The sequence below is a fragment of the Nestor notabilis genome, unplaced genomic scaffold (assembly GCF_000696875.1).
Source record: "Nestor notabilis isolate BGI_N333 unplaced genomic scaffold, ASM69687v1 scaffold264, whole genome shotgun sequence".
In the NCBI taxonomy this organism is placed as follows: Eukaryota; Metazoa; Chordata; class Aves; order Psittaciformes; family Psittacidae; genus Nestor; species Nestor notabilis.
In genome coordinates, this window is record NW_009926623.1 from 1 (window position 1) to 15,522 (window position 15,522).

General features: G+C 41.9%; 1 protein-coding gene across 1 annotated transcript in view; it reads right to left on the reverse strand.

Moving 5' to 3' along the window:
• Positions 1 to 8,985: 8,985 nt before the first annotated feature.
• The window catches only part of F5 (coagulation factor V (proaccelerin, labile factor)), a 30,406-nt gene continuing 23,869 nt past the window's right edge, over positions 8,986 to 15,522 (reverse strand). The window contains exons 18-25 of the mRNA XM_010013606.1: positions 15,487 to 15,522; positions 14,963 to 15,034; positions 13,766 to 13,860; positions 12,272 to 12,427; positions 11,265 to 11,409; positions 10,959 to 11,107; positions 9,991 to 10,173; positions 8,986 to 9,174 (exon numbers count right to left, since the gene is read on the reverse strand). The exon at positions 15,487 to 15,522 is cut by the window's right edge and continues 93 nt beyond it. Of these exons, the coding sequence (XP_010011908.1) occupies positions 8,986 to 9,174; positions 9,991 to 10,173; positions 10,959 to 11,107; positions 11,265 to 11,409; positions 12,272 to 12,427; positions 13,766 to 13,860; positions 14,963 to 15,034; positions 15,487 to 15,522 (1,025 nt within the window). The remainder of the gene's footprint in view (positions 9,175 to 9,990; positions 10,174 to 10,958; positions 11,108 to 11,264; positions 11,410 to 12,271; positions 12,428 to 13,765; positions 13,861 to 14,962; positions 15,035 to 15,486) is intronic.

Genomic DNA, 15,522 nt, shown 5'->3' on the forward strand with positions numbered 1-15,522 from the left:
CCTTCCCGAAAACCATCTCACGAAGAGGTCATTCGCCTGCTGCGCCGCGCCTGTTCTTCCATTCCAGACCCAAATTCCTTCCGCTGCTCACCTCTGCCGCTTGCTTCCCTTCAGCGGGGTACCCGCTGGTTTAGTACAGTCTGCCCCTTGTTGCCTAGCCAGAAGAAATACCAGATAAGAGGGGAAAATAAAACCATTACATTTAAAACGTAATTATCTAACGCTTTGCCCAGGACTGCTGTTCTCAAAGCTTTGCCGACCCTTTTCTAAACTATTTGCAGTTCTGCTGGTCAACCTATCCCACATTGTCTTTCTTTCTATCTGCTGCACCGCGTTGCTGCTACTGCGAGGACTGCCTGCTCTCTTCCTGCACTTTGTTTTCCAGATGGGTTGATGAAGGTTCACACCAGGGCTCAGGTCTCCCTCTTGCAATGGCAGGTCCTGCTGCCGAGCTGTGGTCAATGCTCAAGGAAACAAAAGTCCCCGGAAGGCATCTGGCTAATGCACACTTGGGAGAGCAAGAACAGGTTCCTCTCAGCCCCAGAACAGATTCCTTTAACTGCAGAATTTTATTACAATCTGTATCATCACAGCTTAATAAACTAAGCTACAAAGAGGTTTAGGGACATAGGATTACTCAGCTCTCTGTAAAACACAGCTAAACATTTTGGTCCTATTCATCTGACAACAGTAGGCTGCTGCTTTCTGGCTATGTTCTGGGTGTAGCAAAATCGTCTTTCAGTTTTTTCAGGCCGTTGCTCCTCAGCATCTCCATGTTCTTTGTTTGTTTGCAGTTTTATTGAAAAAATAAAAATTATAATTAAAAAAAAGATGACAATTGCCTTTTTCACCACACTTTAGCTTTGAGCAAAACTAAATAGAGTCAGCTCCTGTTCATACTGTCATCCACCTTAGCTATTTACAAGGAACTGCTGATCTCTTAAAATAGCACAGTTAGAGTGAAACGAGCCGAAACGATGACTGATAAACAAGTTGCCATGGGGAAGAGAACAGTATCACACAGCGCCCTCTCACATAGCTTTTAGCAGCCCCTCTGTTCTGCTGGCATGTGGCTCAGAAGCAGGTAATAAAAGGCTATGGCCTACTAGCAGTGCATTGTCTTACCAATCTGGGTCATCGCTTCACACCCAGCAGAGGTGGGAGGAGAGAGTAAACCCTTGTGTTCCCATGGCATGCCCTACCTAGGGGCAGCAGTTCCCACAACTTCCAGGATCTGATGGGTACCCTAGCCTTACCTGCTCCTTTTCTCTCTCAACAAGCACACATCTTTTTCAGTGGAAAAAAGGAGTAATAGAAAGTTTAAAATAAAGAAATAGGAATAGGGAAAAAATCCTACCCTTCAACTATATTTTTTCTTTTTTAATTCCAAACACAAAATAACCTTACAATGTATGTTAGCGTTAAACAATGACTGGTATCATCCCCAAACTATGCGTTTGTTCATTTCTAGCATCCCAGACAGGTGAAGAGTTTTGAAAATCACAACATTCCACACAGGATGAAGCCATTTTCCAGAGAAAAATCATTCTCTTACCAGAAAGATTTGAGCAGTTTGGGTGATTGATGGTATTCTGAACACTTCCACATAAATAGTATTACATGGAAATAATTATAAAATCTTTCAGCTATGACAGTCGGTGCAAGCCTGCCAGAGAGGTGCCGCTTGCACATGTGTGATCTGAACTGATTGAGTGACAGCTGCAGCATGGATGCACTGTGTGGTGGCTGCTCATGCAGTAGTACTGGGCAAAACCCTTCTGTGCTGTGTTTCTCCATTACTCAGGACTGCTTCTGGGGAGCTTATGAGTTTCCTCAAACAACCTCTTTATCAGAAGCCCCACTTTTGTACCACTCAGGGCTGTCATGCACTAGAAGACTTTCTTGCTGGCCAGCGGACACGCCGGCTGATTTCCTGCTCCTCTGTTGCACAAAGGAATTCTGAAATCTGCTTGCACTTGCCCAGGACTTCAGATTTCCAGTTTAATCTCAGAAATTGCTGCTGGCACTTTGGAAGAAAATGATCATGCCAAGCCCTTCAGCAGGGCACTGTTGCTGCTTTCCTTAATACTAATGACTAAGAATCCCTTTTGCTTGAATCTAGGGTGGAATCACCCCTAGATGATGCTTGATTCAGCATGAGTTGCAGGCAACTCATCTAAATTAACACATCAGTCTCAGAGTCAGCATTTTAATATCACATCTTATCCGCAGCATAAGCTCTAACAGGTTTCACCCAACAATGCACCAGAGGGGAGTATTGTTAACCAGTTCTGGCCTGCAGTTTATTGTGGAGAAATTTAGAAAATATCTGTGCAAGAAAAGTTCTCTTAAATCATGCCAAGTTGTTTGGGGGAAGCTTCTGTAAGTTAAAAACTTTCTACATGCTCATGAAGCTGTTCTTCAGAGAGCTCTTTCTGTATGCGAGAGCATTAAGATGGTACCAATACTTCAGAAACTCTCCAGAAGAAAGGAGTAGATCAGATTTCTCTTTTGCTAAGCATAGGAGGAACAAAGACACATAAATGTGAGAAAAGGCAGCAACTGATTTATTTGTTCTTACTCTTTTGGCCATTCTTAATTAATTTGGGGAAGTAGACTATAAACTAGTATATATTTTGGAATGAAACAGGAGTAGTAAGAACAAGAAAAGCCAAAGTATTTCTGAAATGAAGCATGACTAGATTAGAACAAAGCCTATAGATTGTAGCTATCTGTAAGAACAGAAGATTCAATACAACCTTTAAGGTCCGTGTCTTCTTGTTCCCTGCAGACTGATCCTTTAGTAATTTGGAGGTTCTGAACAGGAGACTTACAAATACTATACAGCCATGAAGGGTTAACTTAAAAGCTCCAGCATTGATTACTTTGTTCAGATAGTTTGCCTTCATTTCTGTTACTTCCTATTTTCCAGGCGTTTGTTAGTTCCAGACTTTGTCCAGGCAGATATTACATGTTGAGTAAATATGAGTCTGAATTCAAGAGGATAGCCCTGTCCTGCAAGCACAGAGCATGCAATCCCCTGGCATCAAAACCAACGGAACAAGGCAATTTCACTGGAGAAGAGAGTCCAGTGTTTTCCCGTATCAGGACCTCAAATAGTAAATTACTGTTTTAAAAAAAGCCTTAAGAAGGACCACAGAATTGACTCAGCTTCTTGATTCCTTCTTCTTGATTCCTTTTAAATTCCTTCCCTTCTTCAAAAAATAAAGATATATAAATTCTGCTAGGATATTATTTGAATGCCACAACTTGGTTTTTGGAGCCATTCCAGCTTTTTGAGAGCAAGAAAACTCTCAGGGGTATGTTGTAATTTTATATTTTGGAGAGGTGAAGCGAGGGTCAGCAGTCATTGTCAAAAATACATTGCTATAATCTGATCAAGTGTCCTTGTCTGTAAGAAAAGGTCCCTTAATAAAAGAACGCAACAGCTGTTCTCTGTAGCATGGACAGAACATATTTTCTGCTTCTGTTTTACTATGCACAATCTGGAAGTCCAAGATATTTTGATACTCTGGTTCAACACAAATTCATCTTTTTAATCTTGCTCAAACGTCACTATTTTTATCTGTAGTTCTTGCCTTGATGTCCACATGTTCCACCACTTATCTCCTCCAGCACTGCCTTCATCACCTCTAGTTCCGTACACGCTAGATCTTGCGTTCAGCAAGACTGGTAAACCAAGTATGTCCTGAAAGCTGTCCGTGGGGGGAAGAAAGCAGCACTGCAGTTTACTGGAACACAGCTGACAGAAGCCAGAGTAAAATCCAAGCTACCAAGACTTGCAGAGGCGTTATGGCAAACAGCAGCCATCTCTCCAAAGTATAGGAGTCCCTAGGAGGCAGACTGCTGGCGAAAGCCTCTGGCAGAGAACTTCCCTTATGCCCTGCACACCATCGCAGGCTCTGCATTTGGCACAATGCAGGCAGAAGCACACAGTTGCTGGAAATAAAGCATTTGTGGAATCACTTGCCACAGGGTATCAGATTAGCTGTTGGTCTAAGATGGACCATGTTGTGCAGCACTACACAGTTCCATTAGGAACATAACATTTTCAAAAGATTTTGCAATCAACTGCATGGGAGAAAATGGAAAAGTCCCCTAAGTCTGCTACAGATGGGGACTCTGGTGGACAAATTTTCATGTGAAGTGCATGAGAGAGTACAATAGCAATGTTACAAAAAGAAGCAAGCAGGGGATCAAGTAGACTTGGAAGAAACATACCCCTTACTTTTATTAAGTGAGAAGCACATAGGTTGGTCTGAATTACTTGGAATTATGTAACATATGTGCCCATGATCCCTGAGAATGATCCCGTAGCCTGTTTTGGAGAGTGCTGTACAAACATTCAAGAAGGCGAAGTCCCTACTTGGAGAAGATTATTGTAATTAAAGCATGATGCACGTACTGGGTGTAACAAACGGAGAGCGGGACACAGTAATGATACGAAAGTGCATGTGGATAAACTGGTTATGATGTACAGCTAGCATGAATAAATATAACAAAACAAATCATAGGAGTGAGAGCAAGAGGGGGAATATTTAACACTGATTAAGTGGAATGACTGACTGACATAAAACGTCAATTGGTCACCCCGGGACAACATTGCATCTCATTTCTATGGCTCTAAATAGTAACCTATTAATAACCAGTTTTCCCTAGCACATTTGTGGGCATGAACACAGCCTTCACCTTCCTCCCTCAAGTATGTGTCCAAAAATATCTTTTCTCGTCATAAAAGATACCTCGTGAGCACCAGTGCTTGTGAAGTTGCAAGCTCTCTTTTTGCCCCTTAGCACAGTCCTAAAATTCTGATCAACCTGCAAGTGTTGATGGTAATTTCAGGGGTGCTGGGGGTGGGGGGGCCTCAAAAGGTTGGACATTTGTCAGACTCCCACTTGACGCTTTTTCTTTAGAGTTCTCCTGGCACTTCACACGGGCATACGTTTGCCGTGCATGCTCACTGATGTGCCTAACATGCAAAGTGCTCCAGATTCACCTTTGCATCTATGTTGACGCACAGCTCAGGTTTCTGGGAGAGTGAACACAGAAACACGATCTGCATTGACTTTAATCCATGGGTAATATGCTGCTTTATGTCTCCATTATCCTTTGCTGTGCCCATGGTGTGGAGGGAACCACCCAATTTGCAGATTTCTGGAAACCTTAGTGAAGGTGACTTGGCTCAGCTTCAGACCATCTACAGGCATTATGGTTGGGACTACCAGCAGAAAAACTGGCAAAAACAGAGGTTAGTTCTACTCTATAAGCAAGAGTTATGCTTACTGATGCATACAAGCCTGCCTGAACCACCTTGAGACTTTACAGGGCAGTCTGTACAAACCTGTCTGAATACTGGACTAACATGTCAGGGTCTGAAGACACTACTGTGGTGCTGCTGTCAGGAACTAGAGCTGCTCAACTGTCTTTACATGTACTTCCACCTCCCTTCCAGTCCAAGCCCAGACACAATCAGTTTCACAGCTTCTGCATGAAGGAGCAAAGGAAACACTTAGTGGCACCTCATGAGTAAAGCGTGAGACTTCATGCGCAGCCATCCATGTGCTACTGTCATCTGCAGCTGGTCAGCCTTGGGCACCCTGAAGCCTCCTGAAGCTGGAATGAGCATTAGAGGGCAGCAAATCCTTTATAACCATTTGAGGCTAAAACCAGTTAACTTTGGACCTCTGGACCGAAAGGCCAGTGTGAAGGCATCCACCCAGATTTGGGAGTCAAGAAATTACTGGCCAGATAGGAATACTCTAAACTTTGGCACCACATCTCTCCCTCAGTCCAAAGAGCTCGTGTTTGCTAACCTTCATGCTGTTACATGCACCTTTGCTCTTCAGTTTGAGAAAACTGCAGGAATTGTTGTTGCTCTCCCATACACAGGATTTCATTCCACAGTGTGTAAAAGGATGTGCAGGACTGACTGTTTTAACTACAAATTTCTAAAAGCTTTGGCAGATTCAAACCAAGCTGGCTGCTTCATAAATTGATAGAAGTTCTTTGTTTTCTAGGCACCTGCAGGCTCATTAAACATGACATGCCTTTGGTCTGGCAGATCCAGCACAGATATGTTTTCACATCTTCCTCACTGTAAACATGGACCAAGAATTCAAACCCCCCCCAGTTGCATTTGGAAATACGTTGTGTGCCTGGTCTGGCTGGGGTAGAGTTAATTTCTTCATAGCAGCCTGTATAGTGCCATGCTTTGGATTTGTGACTAGAACAGTGTTGATAATACACTAATGTTTTAGCTGCTGTTGAACAGTGTTTGCACAGCATCAAGGTCTTGTCTTTTTCCCATCCTGCTCTGCCAGTGAGCAGGCTGGGGGTGCACAAGAGGCTGGGAGAGGACACAGCCAGGACAGGTGACCCCAGGAATATCCCAGACCATAGGAGATCACGTTCAGTGAGAAAAACTGGGGGAAAGGAGGAGGAAGGGAGGATGTTCAGAGTTACATTGTTTGTCTTCCCACCTTAGGTGTGTTTGCCTTGGCCCTTCCAATTCAGTGATAGACGAGCGGAGCCTCAGCTGCCAGCTGAGTCAACTGACCACAGTCCTTTATGGTATTCAATGTGGGGCACGAGGATGTTGAGATAACTTGTGATGAGAACGTGCCAGGCAGAAGTTATAGCTGTTAAGATGTTAACAGGCAGGGTCCTATACTTGCTTGCCTTACTGTATATTAGAGTTTGGTGCTTGTTAGTGGCTGCTTTGGACTTTTGCTGTTTGTTGTAGTACTTATCATCTCACTCTGCTGTGCCAGGGAACATTTTGTTAATAGCAATGGCCACATGCCTGGGCTGGCATAGGGCCCAGGCACTGCTGCTGTTCATGTGAGGCCGTACAGGACATGCTGGAACACCAGTGTTAGGGGGTTAATTTTCATCCTAGCAGCGCCTGGGTGCTGTGTTTTGGATCTGTGACTAAAACGGTGTTGACAATACATGAATGTTTTAGCTGTTACTGAACAGGGTTTGCACAGGGTCAAGGCCTTTTCCCCTCTCTGCCCTGCCAGTGAGTAGGCTGGGGGTGGACGAGAGGATGAGGAGAAGACACAACCAGGACAGCTGACCCCAGCTAACCACTGTCTGATCCATTATAGCAAGAAGTAGCAGAATCTCCAGCTTGTCAAATCGATGCAGATGTATTGAGTCTTGCTCCTGCCATCAATTTTGCATTTGTCTAATTTCACATAGAATCCTACATAAATAAAGAACTCGTTACTTGGAACCCTTAAGATCACAGCCTTCTTAAACATAAAGGGTTTATCACACAAAATCCTGATTCTGCTGAAAAATTAGCAAGCATTTATTATATCTAGGGTAAAACCTGACCCCAGAGTTTACACTTTTTATTTTTATAGTGAACATGGCTTGTATTGCAGTTTTGTGGCTCTGTCAAATAAAAATAAAGGACCATTACAAAATATTAAGAAACTGCTATTTTAAGATGAAACAATTATTCATAAAGTTCCACCATTTAAAATAAATTCTAATTAGCTCTGAAAATTCCCATGGAGCTGAAAATTCTACTCTCATGATGCAAAATTTCACTAATTACTGCCAAAGAGCACTGTCAAGGCAAATATACAATGTCCATATTTTTCATGCTATTTTTCATGCTACAATATTATCTTTATTTTCCAGTGAACCAGTTTGTGACATAGTAGAAAAAGAAAATATTTGTTTAGCTTTTATACTTCCTTCACTCTCGTTCTGTACCTTCATTTTGAAGTGCATGGTCTGTAAGACACAAGAATTGAAAAACTACTGAAATAACTTGGATAACACCACATGAGGTTCAAACGTCTCTGAAAAATCCACTCTGCTGCATGGTACCGAGTGTGATAAGTGGCAGTTCTGCAATTAAACAATTTACAGGATGGAAGCCATAAACACGACTGAAAGCTTGGCTGAAACTCTGCTGGAATAATGAGTTCATGGACTGTGTGTATATATTTTAATTAGATGTAGCCATCCTGGGAAAAATCCATGTGTGCTCTATGCACAGGAGTAGTTCTATTACTGAAAAAACTGTTAAGAGCTAAATGGTAAAGAAGGTGTAGATGTTTCTATTACCAAGTTTCATCCAACCCTCCTCTGCCACCACCAGGTGGTATTCTCACTGAACAGCTTCAGTTCTCAATGTATCCTACTGGAGGAAGCTCCCTCTGCCCATGGTCGAAAAGTTTGTACGGGACAGTGTCAGGAGCTCTGGATTCTCACTTTGGTTCTACTGTTATCATTCCATGACCTGCCAGGCTAAATCATTTCTCTTCTTGTTTCCAGGAAAGATACTGCTGTCTCCCCTTCCCCTTGCCAGGGCACTGAAGATTAATTACGTGAAATCCACAGCATTTCAGGCGTGCCTGGGTATGCAAGAACCAAATCAATAATGTAAACCCACATTCTCCAAGAAGGGGCTGCATACACCTCAATGCTGGGATGCATTCTACTGTTGTAACAGTGTAGATGAAAGACACGTGGAGGCGAGACCACTTCTTACCAAGGCATTGCTGGAATGAAGCACCACAGCTCCCTATCTGCATCTAGTTTTCCCTCTCAGCCCTATGTATGGAGAACATCCACATGTTGTGGCTTTCTATTCCTCCTCTGTGCTGCAGAAGCATTACAAAATGGAGGATAATCAGGGCTCAGGATTAAGGCCAGAGCCTCCAATCCCTAGGGATTTAGAACTTAAGTAAAAAGTAAGACAGAGTACTGGTTAGAATGAAGAAGTGATAATACAAACGAGAAGAGACTGCTATTTCTTCCCAGAGAAAAGAAGCGGTTTTCTAAAGTGTGTATTTGCAGGAACAAAACATCTGCCAGAGAAATCTCTCTCAATTCTTGCTGGCAAAACATTAATGTCCTTTAGGAAGCACACATCCAAACTACTAAGTATGACTGTTTTAAGGGTTTTAAAAAAACTTGTTCTGCATGATGATTGCTGAAAGGTTAAGAGCTCCCAGAACTGTCAGTCCTTTTCACAGTCAGATCCCCACCAAAATCGCAGCCATAGAGTTCTACCCGAAGGGCAATACCACTATACCACGTTCTTGGAACAATGCGGATAAACCTGGATAGGATGGGTGGGTTAAAGAAATGCTTGACATGCCTGTTGCTGTTTTCATTACCCAAGAAAACCTGCAAATACACAAACACACAATTAGTTAAAAGGCAGCACTTAAAAAAACCCCAAAAAACCAACAAACCAAAGCAAAACCCAAACCTGCTTTTTCTTTTTAAAATGGTTCCAAGCTGTTGCATTAACCATACAGGCTACATGGAGCAACTCATTTCTGATTTTACATGAGACCACATCCAGCCTCTTCCTAAAAATGCTAGTTGAAAGGTAGTTCAGGCCAGCAATATCCGAGTCTGAATGAATTAAACAGCCTCTGTTTTCATGCGCACCACAACATTTTCCATTGTAATTTGGCTAAACTAAACCAAAACAAACTCTCCTTATTTTACCTCCGCCAACAGCCCTTGTGGGTTAGGTGATATGGGCCAACAGCGTAAGTACTGTGTCTGCTCTGTGGATATCTGGAGCTCTCCAGCTCTGTACAGCAGAACTGCTCACTAACATTAATTTCACTTATCAAATCAAGGCAGAAATAAAAAAGCTGAAAAGAGGCCCCGGGAAATCCATTGTTCATTCAAATTAAATGTCCTCGTGCATTCAAATTAAACGTCCTCCTTTACAAATAGCGTTAGCTCCTTTTATCACAATGTTGACTTCATTCTCTACAGATTTGGCATTCTTCCCTTTTACTACTATTAATTACTATGACCAAAATCAGATTGATATTATGACATTATCTGCAGTAACCCCAGATCCCTAGCATTGTAAAATCCTCTGAGAATTTCTCTTTGGCTGGATATTCTGCCTTTGAGCCTTGACTGTGCTCAGCATCTAAATCCAAGCAATGATACAATTGCCTGAGCTGAGGATGATACCTTTGTCACTGAGCTTGAACCATCTGTATAGGATTTCCACTCTGAGCCTTGGTCGCTGTATAGGATAACATAGGTTTTCACAAAGTTTTCAGCAGACATGTACTTGACCCCCTGGGTAGCAATTGCAGTTATCTTCTTAACTGTGAGGAGATCAATTTGCAGCCACTGTTGGTTGTTGTTCAACTGCAATTGATAAAAAGAGTTGTCTATTAGCAAACATGTCTATGTCTGTATTTGCCTGAGTGAAAAATCCTGTTTAAAGATAGTTAAAAACTTGCATCAAAATGCATCACAACTGTATCAAAGCATTGTGCAAGAGTAAAGTTGAGGCAAAAGTCACAAATGTTCTTGGTGGCCCGTACAATTAACTTCTTCACTGCAGGTAGTGTCTCGGTGTCTTAAAATTTTCACATTAATTTCCAATACGTAACAAAAAATAACACAGATTTATCTCCAGTGTTAAAATGATACCAATACATGATACCAAATGCTTATAAAACCAGTATCATACAACAAATCTTTATGAAGCATCCAAGGTGCTTCGTAAAGAAATGCAGCTCCATTTTGAAGACTCAGATGCTCACACGCCTTGCTGAAGGTCACCCACCCCCAGATCCATTAAGCTGCACTACCTATAAGGAAGCCAGGAAGAGCTTCTTTAATCCTTTCAAGCCAAATATTCAAGTTGTATTCATATCCTGACTTTAAAAGGGCTGTTTCTCAGGGAAGTGCTGCAGGCTGTGGCCCAGAGAATGATCCATCTCAGAATATGATTTCATTGCTGTTGCCAGAAGTTCAACGAGTTTGCTACTGGAAGAGTTGAATGGGCTTCTTCCCAAGGGACGGCTGTGAAATAACCCTATCATGCTTGGCACTGGACACAACGCACAGGAAGCACATGAGCATTCAGGCAGTACAAATTTAGTAACTGTAGCTGTATTGCTGCCATCCCTTTTTTTCACTGTTACCTTTGCTCGCCAGGCATTTATCTTCCCTTCCTGATTGAGACGAGCAAGTGAAGGGTCCCATGTGTTAAACCAGGATGTCTTAACAGACGAGGCTGTTATCTGGGTATTCTTGATCTGTCCATTTTCCATTCCAAGTGGCAAAGAGCAACCTGTTAAGAGAAGCACCATGTTATCTTCAGTTTATCCAAGTAGCCACTGCCTAAGCAACAATACTGAAACTGAGAACACACACAGTTTTAGCTTCCTTTAACGTATTAGGCAAAAAAATTGCCAGAAAGGAAGCACCAGCACGTGACCCATTCTTACCATCTACTTCACAGCCCAGAAGCTCCATGCGGAGAGTAGGCCTGTTGTAGGCCTCAGTTGGGTAGACTCTGATGTACCTAGCAATAATAGGGGGATCGATGATGTTCTCTTTCACCCCATAGGCATCAGAATTACCTTCAAAAATCTGTTAAACAAAAGGAAAAAAAAAAAAAAAAAAAGAAAAAAATCCACACATACTTATTTTAATGCAAACACAAGCTTGGACGTGAAAGCCTGCTCTGATACAAAAGTAGTCTTCTTTACACCATTAGCCCCATCCACGGTGATGGAGCGCCCTGTGCTGCAGGGCAACTTGCAATACTTCATGGTCATATCTTAGCATATTTCAAAGTGCCTGAAAACCTCAGTTCAAATAAGCAACCTATTTCTATGTACTACGTAAGTCTGTAGTAAGACTTAAGTGAAGAGGAAAAAGGAGAGATAAGAGAGAACAGGTTTTCAGTTTGAGAGTTGTACCATAGAAACCTCAGGGTAAACTGAAGGGAGCTGTAATAAGCATGGTTGGAGCAGTTGGGCACAAATACCTCTTTCAAGGTATTACCACACTTACAACAGAGGCCTTCTGCAGACAATTCAGACAGTTTAATATTCAACTGTTGCGACAGCAGAAAGGGAGGGACAAGAAGAAGGATTTAATCCTAAATGAGGTAGGACCTGATTTTTAGCTCAGCTTCCTCGTTGCATCAACAAAAGCTGACATGGGCTTAGGAAGTAAAAGGGAGAGACGCTTGTAAGAAAGCCAGACTCTACACAGTCAAGGTCACAGGGCCAGTCTAAACACCAGTCTAGGAGATTCCTCACCTTACAATTTGTCTTCTGGTCTGATTTTTATTAGATCGGTAACCCCCCTTTGCAGCCTCAAGCTGTATTATTACATCTCTGAAGGTCATAATTTTTTTCTCCCATCTCTTAACATAAACTGTCACCTCACTGCATCACCCAGTGATGCTATTGAGGTTATCACAACCCCTGTGGCACATACAGACCTTTTGTGCTGGTGAGCTGTCTCCTTTGAAGGTGCTCCACTTCCGTTTGTCTTTGCTGTAAACAATGAAGAACTTCTGGACGTACAAGGACTTTAAAAACTGCTTGGCTCCTTGTGTCTGTATCCCAGTTAACAGAACTTGTCTTTGAAAGTCCACCTAGGAACAGCAAACAGCGTTTATAAAGCCAATAATGCACAGCAAAATCAGTTTCATTCTTTGGCATCTACACAATAGCTTTGTGCCCTGCATTTTAACACCCACAACACTTAACACCCTCAGGAGGAATAACAATCAGATGCCAAAGTCCAAATCAATGCTGTCTCACTCTTGTATAATTTGAGTATTTATTTGTGTGTGCATTTAATTTCGGAGGCCACTTTACAAGAGTTCAGCACAGCACCACGAAGACACCTCAAAAATACCTGTGATAGGCAGAACTCTTTTAGCCCTATTTTACAGATAGACCAAAGGAGTATAAAGAAATTAAAGACTCACATTTTCATGAGCTGCCTCTAGTTTTGGATACCCATGTATATAATATTCTGAAATGCTAAAAGCTACCATTGCTGCTGATACCACATCCAAGCACTTAACACAAAAACAAATCAGCAAGGTGTGCCTGTCAGCAGTGAAACTCATCCTTTGGGGTATGCCCTCCACATCTCTGCATACTTTACTGCAGTAACTTCAGCTTCTCACTCCCATGCCCCCTATCAAATTCTTTCTCCTCCCAGCATTATTTCCAGTTGCAAATCAGGTCTCCTGACCTTCTTCCCCTGCTTCATCTCTGCTAACTTGCTAGCATGTCAGATGTTAGCAAGGCAAACACAACAACCACCTGTTGAACTTACACGGCAACACTAGTTTGAGTCTTTCTTTCCTCCCAACTCCCAATTTTAATGAGATTTGTAAGAAACCATCTAAATTTGGGTGCAAATTTGCTATCTGGTGCAAAAGTGATTGTGATGGAAGAAAATGATGGACTGACACGACAATGATATAGTGCCTGAAGCCATAATTATAAGCGTAATTTCCCTATGAAGCCACACTGTGCTGTGTCAAGTTGGACATAGAGGCATTCAAACCAACAGACCAAAAAAAAACCAACCAAACTCCTCCCCCCAAATTATCTGAAGCAATGCTTGAGAGCATTGCACTTTAAATGGTCACCCAACACACACATACATATAAATATGTACTATCAGGTAGAAAGAGAGCGGGGAAAAAAGCAATAGAAAGAATGACTCCATTTGCCTGCAAAATGGTTACAGTCTAAATTGTGAGGGTCCAGCCAATGGGCTTCAACAGCAGTAGAGACTGGGTTACTCCAGGCGAGGTGGACAGTTTATGGCATCACCATTCAAACTTGCTACAGCTTTTCAGTTTTTCCCATCAGTCTTCTCAGAGAGCGCAAGAACATCTTGACCTTCTAAAATGAGTTGTAGGAAAAATCACAACTCAATTATGGCCAAGCACATGTTGTACCAACCATACCTGGATCCAAGCAAGTTCTTCATTTTTCACTATAGTGCTCCAAGCATTGTATGTTCCAGAATTGTTTAATCGGGCTAACTTAGGCGCCCAATAGTCTAAGACAGAAAATACAAATAAAGGATGAATAAATAAACTAAGATTGTAACTTGCTATTGATATTGAGTGCTTCACTTCTTTTCCAGTCTGTCTTTGGGGAAAAAAACAAAAGAAACCCATCAACCAACTAACCAACCAAGAGACCCCAAAACCATAATCCAGGATAATTTAGACATGGTCAGCAACTAAAAGTCAGCTGTGAAGTTTTATGGTTGGCAGAATGACTTGAAAAATAACAGCATTTTTTGTAACATACTGTCTGCTGATTTGGAACCAGGGTCTAGAGTCTACTAATCAAATGCTGGCCACCAGCAGTGTCGGACACTGATTGTGCTCTACATTCATGGAAGACAGCTCCTCTCTGCATAATGAGGTTTCCATGTTAACAACTGATACGGAATATATAAGACAACAGAACTTTCAAGCCTTTATAGCACTGTGTCAGGAAATGAACAAGTAAAATTTACAGAAAAAAACCCCATTTTCCAAAATAAATAGTTATTTCAAGGGAAAGGAAGTGTGTTCCTGCATGTATGTGTAACCTGTATGTATGTGTAACACCTGCATGTATGTGTAACACTTTGATTTGCCACTGTTCACGTAAAATTCTATGCTGAATGATCCCACTTCTTTACCAGGAAAAGACTTGGTAAATTAAAGACTCTGTCATTGCTCTGGATGCCAGGTTCCCAAACCTTTCATAACAAGTATACTTTGCCCTTTCACACCTCATACCACATGCAAATCTCAAAAGCCTTTTGAATACTTGCTGCTTGTTTTCAAGCAGGGAACCCAAAGGACAAAAAACCCTAGAGCTGGGGTTGTTCCAGGTCATCCAGCAGGCCACAGAGGACTCTCCAACTCCCAAGCTTGTGATACTGACAGTAGACCTGTGACGGTGTTAAATTACCATGATGGGGGCTATCTCAGACAGCTCTCAGTCTCTGCTTATGGCACTGGAGAGCTTTTAAACCTGACAGTGGATTCACTACTGAACTGATCTTGTAAGATGTATCATGAGATGCCAAAAGGATGTGAAACTGCAATACTTTGCTGGGGATATTCAGGAGCATGCCCAGACCTTTTCAAGTATTAACTCACCTATATGATGTGAAGCATCGATCTGTGAATCGAGTACGACTCCACTTGCTAGACCCATTGGAATCTTGCACTCTAAAGAGAGCACAGTAGGTTTGTTGTTAAAGAAGAGGAGGGCAATTACAATATATATTCTGATGGAATCTTCTAAGACAGCATCACTTGGAACAATTCTTAGTAACACTGTAACATCACCACTCTCTTCCCAGAGAAGGCCAAGTTAATCTCTTCAATTTCTCTCAACGATTAATCCACTGGTCACTGAGAGGAAGCCAGTGTGCTAAAAGAATAAATGTAGCATGCTAAATAATTCAAAGCTAGTATGCTAGAGGCTAAACGTTTTTTCTTCTACAACAAATTTACATTTCTGCAACAAAATAATCACTTCAACCCCTCTTGAATGCACAGAAAATCTGCTTTATTTTTTGCAGAACAATCTCCCCAATTTATTTTTAGTGATACTGAAAGGGTAGAGATGACTTTATAGCTTGACTCCTCCCAGGCAAAAAACACCCTTAGTTCAGTACCTTTCTCTATAACCAAATAGGATGCCTGCATTCCTG